The 18,095-nt window shown below is 42.4% G+C and overlaps 2 protein-coding genes and 1 non-coding gene across 3 annotated transcripts; 1 reads left to right on the forward strand and 2 right to left on the reverse strand.

Annotated features, from left to right (window-relative positions):
* Positions 1-267: 267 nt before the first annotated feature.
* Positions 268-13,259, reverse strand: LOC147216832 (solute carrier family 13 member 2-like). Its single transcript, XM_086176669.1, has 13 exons — positions 13,127-13,259; positions 10,709-10,880; positions 7,116-7,244; positions 6,472-6,608; positions 5,895-6,145; positions 5,637-5,814; positions 5,426-5,548; positions 4,455-4,664; positions 3,666-3,766; positions 3,375-3,490; positions 2,600-2,761; positions 2,371-2,508; positions 268-1,536 (listed from the first exon to the last, which is right to left on the reverse strand). The coding sequence occupies exons 1-13, from the start codon at positions 13,162-13,164 to the stop codon at positions 1,405-1,407; spliced, it is 1,887 nt and encodes a 628-aa protein (XP_086032795.1). The 5' UTR covers positions 13,165-13,259; the 3' UTR covers positions 268-1,404.
* A 543-nt stretch (positions 13,260-13,802) lies between these two features.
* Positions 13,803-17,391, forward strand: vtnb (vitronectin b). The gene is made up of 8 exons (XM_086177088.1): positions 13,803-13,950; positions 14,519-14,635; positions 14,741-14,971; positions 15,133-15,272; positions 15,467-15,623; positions 16,158-16,316; positions 16,414-16,743; positions 16,830-17,391. The coding sequence occupies exons 1-8, from the start codon at positions 13,887-13,889 to the stop codon at positions 16,961-16,963; spliced, it is 1,332 nt and encodes a 443-aa protein (XP_086033214.1). The 5' UTR covers positions 13,803-13,886; the 3' UTR covers positions 16,964-17,391.
* A 37-nt stretch (positions 17,392-17,428) lies between these two features.
* Positions 17,429-17,502, reverse strand: trnat-agu (transfer RNA threonine (anticodon AGU)). Its single transcript has one exon. It is a non-coding gene; the product is annotated as a tRNA-Thr (tRNA).
* Between the last annotated feature and the right edge of the window lie 593 nt (positions 17,503-18,095).

Consider the following 18,095-nt stretch of genomic DNA (forward strand, 5'->3'; position numbering starts at 1 on the left):
ATCCTTCAACCAGGCTTCACCGAGCAACGAGTGCAAACTGTGAGCTTGACACCGCTGTCACATGTTTTACCATCAGCATCTGAAGACACATTCTGCTGTTATACCGAGGTGTTTTTACACGATACACTAGATTATTTGAAATGATTATTCAAAGGAGCAATCGGACACTTGTACGGGGGGGAAAAGGGACGATGGGCATGTGCAGGAATATCTCTCAAGCACTTCCTTGTTCCAAGAGGTTACCAAGGAAACAGACGAGACCCCGTGTTTATGTAATCATTTATTTATCCATCGATTAATCCAACAATGTGCACGTTAAAGGTACCACGCCTCCCACGGATACCTCACTATAATCTTATTTTACAATTTAAAATTGCATTAAAAAAGAAAACGTATATCCTTAAAGGGGGCAAAGGTTTATCTAATCTCAGAAATGCTAGGCACTGCGGTTAGCTCTTCATTCAGCTCCATCAGCATTAGCTCTAACAATGAATATGTTCCAGTGAGCTCGGACAGTTTGTTCAGTGTGTGTCCTGCTGACAGCATTATAACATCCGGGAAATAAACCTGCGGGAGACCGTCTCCTACACAGTCCAGGTAGAACCACTGTTAGCCTGCAGGAGACTGTCTGCACTGCAGCTGCACCGGGGGAAAGACTGCGGTTGGCTTTTACATCTGTGATGCACAGAATCTGGTTTTCTCTGGATATCGTTAAATCTCAGATTTGACGGAGGCGTACATAAAACTCTCAATTACTCACACTTGTTACATTCAGCACAGTCTGGATCAGACATTTTCAAAACACGTTAATGGGACCAAAACATGTGTTTTGAGCCCAGGAAAACTTAAAGTACAGAGAACATGAGTATATATATATTTTTTTGCATGTCATTTTTATCTTTTGGTTACGTTTTTTACAACAAGACCTTAAGGTCTAACAAAAAAAAAAAGAAAATAATAAGTTAAGTTAACTAATGTAATGAATTCCATTTCTGCTTTTTGTGTTATACATGTCACACTGTTGCTGAGAGAACATACAGGTAAGAACACTGTGCTGTACCGCTTTATTATTTGTTCACGTAAAATAAATGAGCTAAACACATCACATTAAAAATATGAAAACACAGAACATTTCCTGACATTTCCTGCTGTCCTAAATCAGTTTGCCTGAGGTTTGTCAATTATCAAAACATCGGTAAAGGTTAAAAACAACACTATGTGTTAAAAAAGATCAAACGAACGTTCTTTTAAATATTTTTCTTGTTGACGTTTGCAAGTCCTCTCGCTCAGCTGTGGGTTTGGAGCTGATGGTGCAGTGTTAAAGTTTTGACTGATCTTTCCTTTTTGGAAAATGCAGACCCTCCAGTTCCCCATCTCAGTCAGTTACCATCTACCTCCTTGTCATCAGGGTTGTCCGTGTGTTACGTTGGCCCACTCCGGGAACCTGTTCATGTTAAACATGGCATATCCCCAGGTGTTGATTGCGATATTGACCGTCACAATCCCGATGATGTTCAACATGAAGCCAGCTTTTACCTGCAAGAACAGCAAGGCCATCAGATATACACAGAGTACTTAGAAATTGAGAGATAATAGCTTTTATTTTAATAGCATGTCAATGTATTGTCAAGATGTCAATATATTATTTATTGGTATGAAACTGCCATAATCTGATTTCATAACTACATCTCATATACTTGTGTAGGGATTCTGGGGCCGTGTGAAAATAGACTCAATTTGCACTCTTCGGCAAATATTCATTGGTCCAACTCAAATTTCAAAAGAAGAACATTAAGTATGCAAAGTAAAACTAAAATGTATGACTTTAAGGCATTGTTCAAGACTATCTAAAACTCCTTCATTAAATCATTGGGTGTGTTTTACATGAAACACGAATTAATGTTTTTATTTCCTCTGGAGTCAAACTCCATCTCCTCATGACGGATCAAATGTTTATGGCAGCCTCTAATATGTGATCCGGGCTTCGATCTCAGATTGCATAAGGCATTCATTTATTATCATCGACTTTGTTTGGATTCTCAAGCGGACATGTTTTGTGACAAGAGGGGTGTGTGTACCTATGTCTTCTGTGAGTCTGTGTGTGTGTGAGAGTGTGTGTTAAATCCGAGAAGTGTCATTCATTCATGTGGACTTTACACTTCAGACCATTTCTGAGCTGGTGTAAATAGCCATTTTTTAAAAGCCCTAAAATGAGCTATATAACGCACACTGTGCAAGAAACTGGTCTAAAGACACCCTACTTTTAGACCAACTCATTGAGCAGAGCGACACAAGTAAATAGTAGCAATCGCAATAACTACGTGTGTGTGTTTGTGTGTGTGTGTGTGTGTGTTTGTGTGTGAATCTCACCATCTCCATGATGTTGAGTCTACCAAAGGCGAAGGCGATGGCGTTGGGCGGTGTGGCCACGGGCAGCATGAATGCAAGTGAAGCAGCGATGGTACAAGGCAGCATCACGTACAGCGGGTGGATACCTATCGTTGTGGCCTTCAGGAATGCAACTCAGTTAGAAACACGGACAAAACGTGTCTTAACACGCGCGTGCGTGCAAGTGAAGTGCTGTAAGGTTGAGGCTAACCATTGAGGCCAGTATGGGCAGGAAGAGGGTGGTGGTCGCTGTGTTGCTGAAGCACTCGGTGAACGTCGCCACCAATAAGCTGAGCAGTACTGCAATGGCAAATGGAGGGATATTCTCCAAAGGTGCCAAGGTGGTTCCCAGCCACTTGGACAGACCCGACGCCTGGAAGGAGACCAGCAGAGGAACATGTTGTATGTTTGACCTCCTGTGGAATTTTATAAATCACCTGTTTATAAAATGGTATTTTGGGAACAATGTCGGGATTGGTTTCCTTTGGGTTCATTTACAACTCAGCTTGTAACAACAGTTGAAAATTATTTCAAGCTGCTGTGGAGGGATCTTTCAACATCAATGTTCAATAGATATTTGCCAGACACAAAACTTTGAATGACAAAAAATAACATTATATGCAGGGGAAAAAAAGAGCAATGCAGAATCACGTGGCTTTAAATGACTTGGAAGTGAAAAATCTAAAGATCTTGTGTTACTAAAATTCAAAGTACTATAAATTATATCTATCTAATTTTTAGTCATGAAAACATAATGAAACAAATGATAATGCTGTATCACTGGTAGTGTCACATCCCATCACAAAGTGCTTTTGGCTAAATTCATCACAAGATGTATCTTTATTGTAAAAGAAAAAGAAGCATGTTGGAATTTACTTTATGTGTAAACGTGACCTTACACCCTCCCCAGCAACTAAATAAACAAACTGTCCTTTTGTGAGCTTTTTGTAAAATGACAGGAAGAAGTGACATGAAGAAATGGTGACCTCGCTGCCGGCAGCCAGAGCGTAACCTCCCCCGAGCAGAAGGATGATGTTCCAAGGCATTCTCTCCTGAACCACCTGCCAGCTCAGCAGAGCAGGAGGACTCTTCACCGCCTTTCCTGTGTAACAAAAAGCAACTAAAATGTCATTAAAGCACCAGATGCCTTGAGATTTTTTTTTTTTTATTATTATTACATTTGATCACCCACGACCCTGAGTTCAGGATAAGAAGCGGAAGACGATGAATGGACGACGATAGACATTTGATCACTGTTGTTGAGACGGACATTCTACCTGTTTCATCATAACCATAGTCTCCAAACTTTGGCAACTCAGAGGGGATGGCAAAGAGGGTCAGGCCAACGAAGATAGCTGTGGTGCCATCCGTCACAAAACTGCAGGAAAGATAAAAATAATGATAACCTGATGATTGTTTTAAAATGTACTCACTGTCTGTCCTTTGTTTACAGTCTGTCACTGCGCAAAAGGAGGCGGGGAGAAATGATAAAATATCGAATAATAAATTCCATTGACTAGAATAAACTTTAATGCTATTTAAAGGTTAAAGGTGCCAATCTCTCCCGTTTTATTTCAGCCAATAAATCCCATGTAATAATCACACCGTCGCACACAACAACCCAGGGATGTCCTCAAGGCAACGAGTGTAAAAAGCTAATAAGTTAGCAGCAGGCTAACACACAGCTAACGTGAGTCACAATAAGGATTTAAATTAAAACAACCCCTTTTATGACCGTCTCTTTGTGAAATTGCTTTCTTTCTAGTTCTAAGAGTTACATCTACTTTCGTACTGGCTCTACTTAAGCACGTCAGATGAGCCCGAGCCACAGCAGACTGGAGTATTTAAACCAAAAATCCGGGGTAACATTGAACATCACGAGAGATGAATCCATGCTCTTTGGAAAAACAAACAATACTTCCAAGTCTCATTCGTCAAGCGATGGTTTCGGTCTTCCCACGTGGTTCGTTCAATACGAGAACAATATGGAAGTAAGGTCACAGGAGATGTCTTTGGAATTATATATATATAAGAAAAAGTGACAAGGACAAGAAGGAGACACTCACGGTCCCTTCTTATTGAAGAGCACCGTTGCCCAGCCGTCTATGAAGCCCGGCTCTCTGGTGAACCAAAGCAGCACCAGCAGGATGAAGACGGTCAGCACGGCCCCCTCGGCGAATTTCATCCCTCCCAGCTTCATGTACTCCGTCTTCATCACCATATAGGCCTCCCTGTCTCGCTCGGTTTTCAGGCCGCAGCCGAATGACTGCTTCAGGCTGAAGAGAGAGGCTGCAGATTAATCGGCGAGTCGGGTGGGAAATCAGAAGTTGACGGAGCGAAAAAGATCGGTCGAAGGCGTTTTAAAATGGTATTCCCTCAAATGATATTAATGCTATAAATGTGGAAAGGCGGCTATCAGTTTGAACATAAAACCCACAAACTTATCGACGCTTTCCACATTTTGATCTATGTAAACGTGGAGTCAAGCACTGATCCAAAGCAGCACCTGCAAATTCTCATTTATTTCATTTAAAAATTCCTATCTATGTTTCTTAACTGTTGGGATGGAAACTGGAATCATGCATGATCACTTGTGGTAACTTTATTCATCAACTGATCATCTATAAATCTTATGCTGCGCTCAGGGACATTGCGGTGCTGGAGCCTTTCTGAACTATGATTGGGCGAGAGTTGGGGTACACCCTTGAACGGGTCGTTATGGCAACTATCAAGGACAAAGTAATCAAGCTTGGATTTCACATACGTTGAATATTGAAAGATGCGGAGTTATATTACAAAACATTATGGTTGTAATAAAACAAAAAAAATCATAATTCAGAAATTGAATTCTATGCTTTTTTCTTTGGCCGTAAAAATATTTTCCTTCTGGATGCAGATATATTGTGCTTTTTTCCTGAGTGGTTTCAAGCAGCAGTGTATTTGGAATTGATACTGTAAACATAAGACTTCACACATGATCCCATCTATAACAATTATGATTTATATTTCAAATGAAATGATGTAAACACTGTCTTACTTGAAGCCCAAGAACATCACTTGGAGCCAGGCCCAAGAGAGGACCAGCATGAGGATCATGTTTGGGAACGCAAAACCGAACCAGCTGGCAAAGTTGATCAACTCGCCATTCTTTGGGAAGAGACTTCAGGGGAGAAAAAGGAGAGAACGCTGTTTAAAAGGTAAAGCCGGCAGCATCACTCAAATCAGTCGGGGTAATATCGATGTCTTACTCGTCCATTTGACCCTTGAGAATGAGGTTGGGAGTCGTGCCGGTGAGCGTGGCTGTGCCTCCGATGCTGGCGGCGTAGCAAACACACAGACTCATCCCTTTGGTGAGGCTTTCATATTTTTTCTCCATGGCTTGTCGTTTCGCCTCCTGCTGGGAATCCAGATTCCACTCGTGTTCGTCTGGACGCCGACACATTCAAGTTACGAGTTAATGTCGTTAAAAAGATGACGTTACCTTTCAACCAGACGCTTTTACTTACACAGTTTGTCCTCCCGCTGGGATTGTGGCTGTTTCTCGTCCGTCTTTTCCTGCTTCGTTGGATTGACCTCCAACTCAAAGCCGCTGTTGTCTTCAGCCGCCGCCTGGAAGTCCTTCATGTCTGCCTGAGTCTCCGTGGCCTTCAGCTGCTGCAGCACCGCCTGGGCGATGGGCAGCATCATGGCCGTAGTGGCCGTGTTGCTGATCCACATCGACAGGAAGGCCGTGACGATCATAAAGCCTATCATTAACCTGCGTAAAAGGACGGCGGGGTCACTTTTACAGCTGACACATTACTGTTGTTAGTGTATTTGTTGGGCTCCTTGTGATTTGTCCAAGGTTTTCAAGAGTCAGTGTGTCAAAACAAACAAAAAATGAAGAAAACAATTGTGACAACATTAATATCCGTAACTTCCTTTGGTTTGTCCTGAAATGCCCGGTAATTTTAATGGTGCTATAAATATTGTGCATTGTATGCAGATATACATTTGCAGTGGAGAACAATGGAGAATATTTTTGTGTGCAAGAGTTCGGGGCAGAAATTTTCAAGGGGCAATGAAGGTGCCTGCTTTTCTTACAGGGAAGGACGAACGCCAACCAGCAGCAAAACCCGAAGAGCGATGCGCTTATGGAGGTTCCAGTGTTCCACTGATATGGCCACGAGCAGACCGCCTATGAACAGCATATTGGAGTCTTTCAGATACTGGACGCTAACCTGAAACAGACCAGAGGGCAAACCACACTAGAATAAACCATGTATATAACCGTCATGGTACAGTTGTTTCCTGCTTTAATAATGCTGGAACATCAGCTGCTTTATGAGCTATAAAAGTTAAACATGATGATCAGCAAGAAGATACGTCCAAGTCTATAAAGCTGTAATATGTCCTTGAAGAAGCTGATACATGGTTGTATTGACCATTATTTTACCAGGGTAAAATATTCTGTTATACTGTTCAGTCCTGTTCTCACTGTCTCCTTTATCCCACCAGACCTTGACCTCACACCTTCAACAAGCAAAGACACGTGACTCCTTAGTTCGAAAAAAAATGGAAGATATTGTGAAAGTTGAATACCGGTGAGGTGGCAGATGCATTAAATATATCATTTTGAAAAGGGATTTCTTTGCTGTTTCTGCCTAAATAGTTATCATTTCAACCCCTCATGATGACAATGGAGGAGCGTGGAAGGTAAACGCGGTGAATCCCATGAACGAGCGTACCGCTCCGGCCTCCATGATGCCCATCATGGGGAAGAGAACGAATGGAAGCAGGGCTGTCACAGCCAGAGGCAGGCACTCCGAACACCAGTACAGAGCCATGAGGAGGAGAGTGTAGCCGCATCGCGCCTCCTGTAAACACAGACATACACAGAGGTAAATGGTCATCGTGATGCCTTACATCAGCTGTATGCTGAGATACACAAAGATGCTTCTTTGATACGGGTCAAACAATCCGACTGGATTTGTAAAATGCGAAAAAAGCCGATGGCAACAAAGAGCGTATCGCAGCTTTCAGATCCTTTTCCTTATCTCGGACTTCCCTTTAAAAGGCAATAAGAGTTTACACATGCGGATAGTAGTGACCCTTGCTCATAAAACAATCGCCATGCTCTTGGCCCATGAGATAACTCTTTATCGGCTCTCTGTAAAAGCAAAGATTTTTTTAAACTACCTAACATGAAAAAATTTCCACTGCCACGCCAACGAGACTTCGCTCAACTCAGTAGGTCGTGCACTATGAGAGAGAATGTCAACTTTCCGGTACTTTTCCAAAACCGGAGCGTGTAGGAATTACTCCATGAGTTCGATAAGATACAATGTTTAGAAGTTAGTAATATGTGAACACTTCTCATGCATATACTCACAATAATGATAAGTAATGATAAATTAATCATATAGTTCATGAATTATGACAATGCACACACCTTATACACTCATATCTGGTAAACAGGTAGCATTTTTAGCACCATGCTAAAGGTATGTTTGAGGTGTGTGTGTGTGTGTGCGGGAAAAAGCTTGCATAGACAATACAATAATGTCATTACTGCGATAATACAAACTTCATGTGAACGTTAGTGTCCAAGAGTTTAACATTATTTGGTTACATATTCCATGAGCGCTCTCAGACATAAGCTAATTAGTTATAACATTTTATGGGTGAGTTTCACTGCTGGTCTTTATGCTGACAGAAGCTCTTAGCCATTAATTGAAAAGGACAGTGTGAGTCTTGGCTGCAAAATGAACACAAGCGCTCCCCAAACTGTCCTATTATGATGGCTTGGTGGATTATCATCATTAATCCATCAATTACTTTTTCCATCCTCATAATGTGCAACATCACAATTTACATGTGTCATTCCTATTTCACAGCATTAAAGTTTTTATTATAAGTTATTTAAAATATATATATATGCTAACTGATGATGTAACGTGGGTTGGGGCACTGGGGTTAACGTGTGACATCATTTCTTGTGATCGTGTCAGGAATGAGACCTGTGTGAGACACTGGTATCTTTCTTCAGGGTTGAATACTTTTAACTGGATATGTCTTGAGTGAAGAGGACAACAGATATTCTATCATCAAAAGCCAAACTCTGGAGCTAATCCCATCCTTACATAAGGCAAGGGGCTAGGATTAACCCAGACTAGTCATCTGTCAGTCACACGGTCACACAAGAGACACAACTATTCCCTATTTCTGCCCCTGACAAATCTTGGGTATTTTGATCACGACACTCACTGATAAATCTTATCGTGGTCGATTTCATGACGATTTTACGCCTCCTATCCAAAAGGGTTAACAGTGAGGAGTTTCTCTCTAGAAGCACAAAGAAGGGGTCGATGCCCAATCTAACAAATGCAGGGGGTGAAAGGAGTTGTTGACACTTTTAGGTCCCCTGACTTGGGGTTTGAATAAATTTGGCTTCGGTCAAATATAAGCTGTTGATGAGTCGCACCATCACTCAGGTCTTCAGGGTCACGTGAGTCCAATGGTAAGTGGGTGTAAATCTGTCCTGAGATCTGCTGAGTCCTGACCTGAGCAGCTGCTTCTGCTGTGCTGGAGTGTTCATCTCCGCAGTTTCCTCCAGATCTACTAGTCTGTGCATTCCTCACTACGCTGGATGGTGTCCATAAAACTCTTGGGTCGGAACCTCGGCATATATGGGATTGGAGCGTAAAGTATTTTAATATTCATCGGAGATCCTGTCTGGGTTTTTGAAAACACATGCAATATTTGGTATGACAGTGTCTTTCCATTTCAGAGCACATTCGTTTGCTTTTCCTTTTTATGGAAAAGACGCAGTTAAGTAAACCGCAGTATTTGGGTTTGTCACATTCTCCTTCCCTCTGTGCTCACAGGAATCTTCTGTTCCCGACAACGGAGGGTTCTGATGGCCCGAGCTTGTGTTCGACAGCGAGATTGTTGCGAATGTCAGCCAAGTATCTTGCAATGATTTAATGGGCCATTTTGTGAATATACCAACACCAGGGCATTGGAAAATGCCAAAAAAGGCAACTGCCATCTGCAAAAACTGCCATGTGGAGTGACCAATACTCAGTGCGTTATAATGGAAATAACAAACAACCACTACGCAAGAATGGGTATAATATAGACTTCATATAGACTCATATAGACTAATATAGACTTCACTGACACTATTAAGGAGTCCATATTTGCAAGAGAGGATAAATCAGCAACGCAGTCCTGTCATCCCATCCCATGACACCCAAAAGATACCCTCATTTCAGCCAAAGTGACTCCAAGTAGCAGTGTTTGCTCACACCGTTTACTCAGCTGACTCCTACGACTGTTGTTGCAACAGAAGCGCTCACGAACAGACTATCGTCATGGCCTTGGTAGCAATAACAACAACAACGATTGGGTGGCTAAGAAATTTTGGAGAATGGGTGAACCCGACGCCCTCACACGTCCCCGTGTCTGTAGGTAAAGTCACACACGCGTTGGGGGCAGTCTCTGGAAGGCTTTTACAACGTCGTGTGTGAAGCGGGACGTCGAGAATTGTCAGCTTACTGCAGATTTAACTGATAACAGGAGGTAATCTATCTTGGGGAGCTACTGTAAGTCTCCACAAAGGACGTCTGATGAGTCGGAAACACACCTCAGAGAATACACCTGAATATTTCTGTTCTTCAACTATATCATGTTAACAAGCCCCGACCGCCCAAGATTAACTACAATTATAGACGCTTTAGCCAAGCCTTTTGTAATCTTGTGTGATCCACAGAGTGACTACACATCACTTCTTATTGGCAAAACCTGATGTAGGATTCTTTCAAACAAAAGTGAGAGGAACAAACTCTTGTTGCAGTGTTGAACAGTGCATTGGACTGAAACAGAAAATATACATTATCTAGTATGATAAGAAAAATTCATTGTTTTAACCCATCTTTTGAATGTAAATGGAATTGAGTTGATTTTGAAGTGGAAAAGCATTTTTATGCAAAATGTTACTATGAATGGGAATATCATTTTTACTGCAAATGACAGATTCTTAACTTTTAATAACATTAATCATGCATCTTTGAAACAAATAAAAACAAAACAACCACACCAGCTGTTAAGACGGCAGGTTTGCAGGTCATCGAGTCCACAGGAAAGGATAAACGGTTATTTAGTTCTTCAAGCTAGATTTTTGTACATTCAACTATGTGTACACTTACTATGATGATAAAGTACAATGATATCTGATATCTTGAGCTACAACCGCTCACGCTCTATTTATGTTTAGACTTTTGAAGCCATTCGGGATAATTGGTGATAAAACATTATTACCACATGCAAAAATACTCACCGATGTGGGGATGAGTAGCGGCAGGGGTAGGAGCGCGAGCGGCGTCAAAACAACGACGATGTAGTTCTTGTGGTGCCAAAGCCAACTCAGACAGCTATGCATGGTTTCCTCAGTGAGACGCGCCGGCGCCTGGACCCCGAATCCTCGAATTCCCTCTTGGATGGGCAAAACCCTTACAGGTGAAGAAAGGGTGAGGTGAGTGTACAGGTGAAGAAAAGCAGAAGTGCGTCCCGCAGTGAACCAGAGAGATGATGGGACGAATGAACTTTTACATACTCTTTATATTTCTCTTGGTATATCAAACATTAACTCAAGAGCTAATCACAATCTTTTAGAGGAATATGAGGCCATTGGGAAATGGGGAGGGGGGGGGGAATACAGGGGGTGGGACAGAGACAGTAGGGGTGACAACAATAGACAGGTTTATCCCCTATCAACCATTGGTTTATCAGCACTGTCAAGTGAAGCCAAAGGTTGCTGTGCATGTGGACCGCGGACGGAAAAGACAGCCACTCACTGTCTGCTTCAAGTCGACTATTATTTGTTCCCACCAGATCACACAAGATCTGGATTCAAGGGTCACTCAGACGCTTAGAGGGGAAACGTGGACTCTCGAGCACCTTCATTCCCATTCACTTTTCCCAACTGTAACTTCTTTTATGCATACAAGTGGCGGCAAAGCCAGATTGCGAGGATCGCTGTGAAAACAATAGCGCTGCAGATTCATCTTGAATGACTCTGGGGCCGATCCTGTTGTAAAAAGGGGCCAAAGTACGAGGACGTATGAGCTTTGATTTTCGTGTCTTTTAATTTTTCAGTTTGCCGTGAAATCTGTGGTGGTGGGGGGCGCAAAAGCGGTAATTGTTTGACCACCCAAGGAGTTCATCCAGCTTTTTACACATTTGCCTGACCCTCTCCTCGTGTGGCCCTGCCTGCTTCAATGCAGTGAGTTTGCGCAATCTTGTTTAATTCACTCTTCAAATGAAAAGGCATAATAAATGTGGTCTTCTTTTTGCCACTGAAATCTAAGGCAAGATATCAAAGAGCTTCAGATCACAAGCTCTTTTAGCAAGCTTTGCAGCGTTGGTTTATTTTACAGTAATCCATGCTCTCTGGAATCTGAAACGGAAGACAGTTGTGTTATAATCAGCTTTTTCTTTAAAAAAAAAAAAAATTCCGATCAGCTGCCCAAGTACATTAAATCACAGCTGGGCTTCAGTTGGTGCATCCTGCAGAATATTAGAAGGTTTAAGTTATTCCCCCCTCGCCAGCATGAAGGCTGTCCCTGCTCTTCTTTCATGTTCTTCGGGGTTCTCCGGCTTCGTCGGCCTCCACCCCCGAGTCGCCGAGGGTTTATTGTTAATTCACACAAAAACATGCCGTGAAAAAAAAAAAGACTTGACAGTCGGTCAGAAAACGAAAAGGCAAGTGGTTAGTGAGTATAATCTTAAGAAATGGGATTTTTTTTTTGTTCTGGTAATCTGACTAATGAATAGTGTGGGTTGAAGGTGGAGATTTCAAGTATTTTTAAAGATATTACACACACGATGCATTGATTTATGTAAAGCTCAGCCACACCGAGGAACGTCTAAACACAAAGGTATTGACAAAACTATTTATTTACCAGAAGGGAATATCATTGTCTTAAATGTGCACCAACAGTTTGAAATTAATCCATATCTTCAGTCCCCTAGAGTTCTATCTTCTGCACCCACCCCCTCTTCATTTGGTGTAAATGGATTTTCACTACAATTTCAAGTTATAACACTATAATAGAAAATGTCTCATCGGTGCGCCGCCTCCTCTCCAAAACTAAAACTAAGGAAGAATGACACCTGCTGGGCACGAGATGGAGATACCAGTGTTTGAGCATACAGCAAATTGGATTTGGATTTTTTTTCAAAAGGAATTAGAGCCACAGGAGGCTGCTATCACTCAGTCGTAAAAATACTTGTAATTTCCCGAAATCAGAATTTTTCTGAGACATTTGTGAGGCAGAGTCATCGCTGACAAATGCAAAAGCCCACAGGACGCACCTTCACGATAACACTCACACTGAGAATGAATAAAATGGTGGGTTATGAATGGGCAAAGCTTTTAACATTTGAATTGACATTATGGAAACATTATCTGGATTAAAGGAACCAAATCTATCACGGATTTTGGAAAAAATGGTAAACTTACAAATAATAAAATAAAATAAAATAAAATAAAATAAAATAAAATAAAATAAAATAAAATAAAATAAAATAAAGGATCACTAGTTGTTATAACTGTGTCAAATTCTAATCATTAACTTTATACTGTTTAATCATGGATCACAAAATATGATCAGTTTCTGTCAAAACGTTAGCTGTTTTCAGTAAATACCTCTTATCACTTATTGTCTATACGCACTAACAAACATAACTAACTTACTGTGAGGTGTGACCAGTGTATGATGATGTCAAACTCATAGTGTGTCCGTGCTGCTGGGTCTGACCCCCATCGCCGGGAACATCTCAGCCCTCTCACCCCTCCAAACAAAGGAGCACATCATGAGAATTTAATCATCCTTTTTTTTGGGGGGGGGGGAATTTTCCTTGTTTTTGCCATGCCCCCTGGTCCCGGGGGCTGAACTTTGAAAATGGCCTGCGTTTTTTTTTTTTTTCATGTTTGTTTTTTTCTGAAAGCAGAAATCAATATGGGGAAAAGCGAGTGTTCAGGTTTCGCAATATTTGTACTGTCATGCCCACTCCCTCTGGGACCGTTTGCTTTTGCGGACACGCGTCCATTTCTGTTCCTGCATTTATCCAATGCCAGCTGGATTTCAGTGGTTCTGTTAAAACAAAACAAAAAAAAAACATATTTCAACCAAGCTGCCGCTGGGATATTCATTTTACAGTCAATATAAGCACAATTCTATCCCCTGTTTTGGTTTTCTTTTATAATAAAGAATACTTATTCAAATAAAGATATCTGCCACCAAATCTGACAATCATAGCTCCGAGGGGATCAATTTGTGTTAGACTTTCATGGAACAGAGAGGGCAGAGACAACAGTTTAATGATTATCACAGATGACCAATCAGAACAGTGGCCGTCCCTGGGTCAGCAGCTTCTAAAAAACATTTATTGATCATCCGCATCGGTTGCTGAACCCACACGGGGGGCTTCAACAACAGACTCGGAGATCTGACATGAAGCCGGTCGTGATCCTGCTGGGCCTCGTCCTGCTGCTGGACGCCGCCTTTGGTGCAGAGGGTAGGTTCCTGCGAAAGAAAAACAATTCAGCACAATTTAGAAATTAGACGTATTATATTGCCTCGCTGGATGCAAAAATAAACCAAAAAAAAAAAGGGGGAGTGCAAAAAAGACTTGTGTATATTATACTCATATCAGTCAGTTAATTTTTTTTAACTTTTTTTAGTTTTTACAAGATAATTTTGAACAAAAATATCAGAAATGATGAACACCTAAGCTATATGATCATTTCCCCCAATGAAGGTAGTTATTACTAAATAATACAAATTTTGTCAAAATTATTTCAGTAAAATCCCCTTTGGAATTATCATGAGTCTCTCAAATGAATAAAACATGAATAGAAAATAAATAAATTGAAACTGTTAACATATCTAATTCAGATTTTTGCTCATATTTTCTGCGCCCAGGATGTTTTTAATAAGTTTTACATGAGTCTTCACAAGCGGCCACCGCTGTAGAGAGTTTTTGTTGTATTGATTTTCTGTGTTCTGTTTTGTGATGCACAGTTAAAGCTGTGGGCGAGTGAAAAGTACTGTAGCATAAATACACAAAAATCGCATTTTCACAGAGACCTGCGCGGGTCGCTGCGGCACCTTCGACCCACTGAGGAAATGTCAGTGTGATCCCATGTGTGTGTACTATACAAGCTGCTGTGACGACTATGATCAAATCTGCCCCAAGAAAAGTCAGTGTCATTGATTTCTCTGATTGACTGATTCCTCTTTTTGTTTTTTTTTTATCTTGCACTCAAAGTCACTCTGACGCAACAGTTCCCCTCTTTCACCCGCAGCCACTCGGGGCGACACATTTGCAGAAACGGAAGACGAAACAACACCTGTGACTCCTTTGTACACAACCAGCGCTACAGACGTAACGGATTCTGATACAGTCACAGAAACCCCACAAGCTACATCGCCAGCTGCCTTGCTGCCGCCTGCTGACCTTGATGCAGCGGCGTGCAGCGGTCGCCCTTTTGATGCTTTTCTGCAGCTGAAAAACGGGTCGACCTACGCATTCAGAGGTGCACGGACGCATGCAGAAGGGTTTTTTTTAATTCTATACAGGAAAATCACTTTGGGGAAACAGTGCGCCCCATTTACATGACTTGTTATCCTGCACATTTCATTATTAGAGACAAGACTGATTCCGCAAGAGTGATAACTTGATTTTTTTTCTCCCCAGGGAAGTATTTTTTTGAGTTGGATGACACGGAGGTGCTCCCTGGTTACCCCAAACTCATCGAGGATGTGTGGGGCATCTCCGGGCCCATCGACGCTGCGTTCACACGCATCAACTGCCAGGGGAAATCCTATATTTTTAAGGTGGTCATTCTGCTCTCCCCTAAAAGTCTGGTAGCCCTGAACATTGTCAGGAATTCTACTATTTTTTCCATTTTTTTTTCTCTACAATGACAAGAAAGTAAACGCAGTAGATTTGAAAGAAATGTCCTCAGAATGACCACAAAACCTGGGAACTTTTCCAATATTGTTTTTTTTTTTTTTTTTTTTGGTCTTAGGGACACATGTACTGGAGATTTGATGGCGATGTCATGGACAAGGACTATCCACGAAATATTTCAGACGGTTTTGACAACATACCGGATGACTTGGACGCAGCTTTTGCCGTACCAGCACCGAGTCACCGCGGCAGAGAGAATGCTTACTTTTTTAAAGGTAACTTCTTTTTTTTCTGTAATATATACTCATAATTCTTATTTTCAGGCTGCTGACAATTGCAGAGTGAAAACTGCAGAAATACAGTATTTATTTTAACCTTTTTTTTTCTTTACAAATGAAAGTCATGACAATTTATATTTGCACATTAAAATGTCTTATAGTTACAATTCCTGAAGTTCTTCTGGCAGTATTAAACAAAAAATCATTTTTTTTAACTCGTTATTATGTGCCTTTTACAATCTAAATTTCCTACAACACTACATTCATTCACTTTCTATGCCACCGATCCTGCACGGGGTCGGGGTGGTGCTGGATTCAACCTCGCATTCAAACATCTGAGGAATTTAGGGTTTCTCGTGAGCCCACAAAATGTTTTTCGGACACAAAGAGAATATACGAACATGAGAAAGACCTCCTGTTGAAATCAAACCAGAGACCTTCTTGCTGTGAGGCGGACGTGCGAACCATTTCACACACGATCGTCTACACCAAGACGAAAAAGGACGATTTCTGTATTTGTCATTTGTGCAGGGGACAAGTATTACAAGTACGAGTTCAGGCTCCAACCCTCACACGAGGAGTGCGTCCGCATAAGCGAGTCCTCGCCCTCCTTGTTGTTCAAGCAGTTCACCAACCTCTTCTGTGACCGGACATGGGAGGATATTTTCATGGAGCTCTTTGGGGATTCTGGTAACGGCCCGAATTTTGGGGGGGGTGCTTTTCATGTTTCGCTCACGGCGTATCCACCTCTAATACATTTTCTCTCTTTCTACCCCCCTTCCATCAGTAACACCTCATCGCACGGTTCCTCGTCTCATCAGCAGGGACTGGAGGGGCATCGTCCCCCCTGTGGACGCCGCCATGGTGGGCCGGGTCCATCTGAGCCCCAAGCCCACGCGGCCCCCGTCTCTGGCAGCGAGGAGGGAGAGCAGAAAGAAGAGGAAGTCCAGCAAAAGGAAGAGAGGGAAGAAGAGTCACCCCGTCATATATGATGAAATGTGGGATTTGTCCGATTTATTCGACTTCAGCGACTATGACGACTACAGCGACTACGGCTACATCGCCCCTCAGAGCCACAGGAGCACGCCAATTCAGAATGTGTACTTTTTCCAGAAAGGTGTGGAGGGTCACCCTGTGGGTGTTTTCATTCTCACAAATACCCCATCACTGCTTTCTTTACATTTTCTCTCTCTCTCCTCGCAGATAAATACTTCAGGGCTGATTTACAGACAAAACGGGTGGCCTCGGTCAACCCTCCTTACCCACGATCCATCGCAAAGTACTGGCTTGGCTGCAAGAACGAAGAAACCCCTGATGTGCTTAAAGAGAAGGAATAAGTTGAACTGTTTTGAGTGGAAAAAAAGGAAGTTGCCCCACAAATTGTTTTTACTACACTTTTTGTGCCGTGGCGTTGGTTTATCTGTCTTCCCATGCAGCCTTTCACTTCCTGGGCTCATACTGATTGTTTATCTCCCGATAAAAAGAAAACCTACACACACATAGGTCTAATACCAGTTCATGGAGGTACAGTGACACCCGTTAAAATGAAGTGCTCTCAAATTTCTTTAGGTTTTGATATCCAATATTGAATCCCATCCTGTCTCTGAGCTCTATCTTGACACTTCTTCCAGCACCTTTGCTTCTTCTGTGTGTCTGATTCTCCACCAATAGGACCCATCCATCTAGCCAATGGTATTTTCTATATAGTAAAATTATCATACCCTGTAAGTCTCGTCTAATAAAAAATAAAAAGACTAATAAATAACGGATTTTCCGTTGTTGTTATTTAAAAAAATTGGAAAAGGCACCGCTGGGATTCGAACCCAGGATCTCCTGTTTACTAGACAGGCGCTTTAACCAACTAAGCCACGGCGCCGTGTGGCGACGGGAAGCTCAACACTGTTTATCAAGACTCACAGGAAGACGTAGTACTGGATTAATCTTTATTTGAAATTCAAGTCTTTACAACAATATATGGATATAAATAGATGGATAGTTCTATGCTGGACACTCTTGCGATAAATGCTCTATTATTCCCGTGTTTTTTAAATTCCTGCTTGGTCTCAGTCAGCTCAGGAGATACTCGATCATCGCTGCGGAAATTTCTAAATCGGACAGGTTTAAGTCTTCCAGATCGTTAAAATCCAAGTCGGACATGTCTCCCGCCGGATCACCGGTACCGGGGACCTCCCGGGGGTCTTGCCGAGCCGGAGTCCACTCCCACGGCGGCGGGAGAGCCGACGTGACGCAGGCTCTCCACGGACACCGGGACTCCCGAGAGTCACTCGCGAAAGCCCGGAAATCCTCCGTGAAGCCCCGATCGCCGCACACGCCGGGTGGAAACACTTGCCGGGGGCGTCCGTTGAAGTCTTTCGGTCTCCGTGGGTCCGCCGGGGGCCAAGGAGCAGCCCGATCCGCGGTCACGGGGGGCGTGGGCGAGGACAGGGACGCGGAGAGCCTTGTGGATTG

Source organism: Fistularia commersonii, chromosome 29 (genome assembly GCF_037954325.1).
Source record: "Fistularia commersonii isolate RoL2024-O1a breed Wild chromosome 29, RoL_Fcom_v1.0, whole genome shotgun sequence".
Classification (NCBI taxonomy): domain Eukaryota; kingdom Metazoa; phylum Chordata; class Actinopteri; order Syngnathiformes; family Fistulariidae; genus Fistularia; species Fistularia commersonii.

Coding starts and splice junctions, on each gene's coding strand:
- LOC147216832 (XM_086176669.1), bottom strand. CDS start 13,164: ATGAGTTTGACATCATCATACACTGGTCACACCTCACA. Junction 10,881..13,126: donor TACACTGGTCACACCTCACA/GTAAGTTAGTTA, acceptor TTCACCTGTAAG/GGTTTTGCCCATCCAAGAGG. Junction 2,509..2,599: donor TGCCCATACTGGCCTCAATG/GTTAGCCTCAAC, acceptor GCATTCCTGAAG/GCCACAACGATAGGTATCCA.
- vtnb (XM_086177088.1), top strand. CDS start 13,887: ATGAAGCCGGTCGTGATCCTGCTGGGCCTCGTCCTGCTGCTGGACGCC. Junction 13,951..14,518: donor CGCCGCCTTTGGTGCAGAGG/GTAGGTTCCTGC, acceptor GCATTTTCACAG/AGACCTGCGCGGGTCGCTGC. Junction 16,744..16,829: donor TGTGTACTTTTTCCAGAAAG/GTGTGGAGGGTC, acceptor CTCTCCTCGCAG/ATAAATACTTCAGGGCTGAT.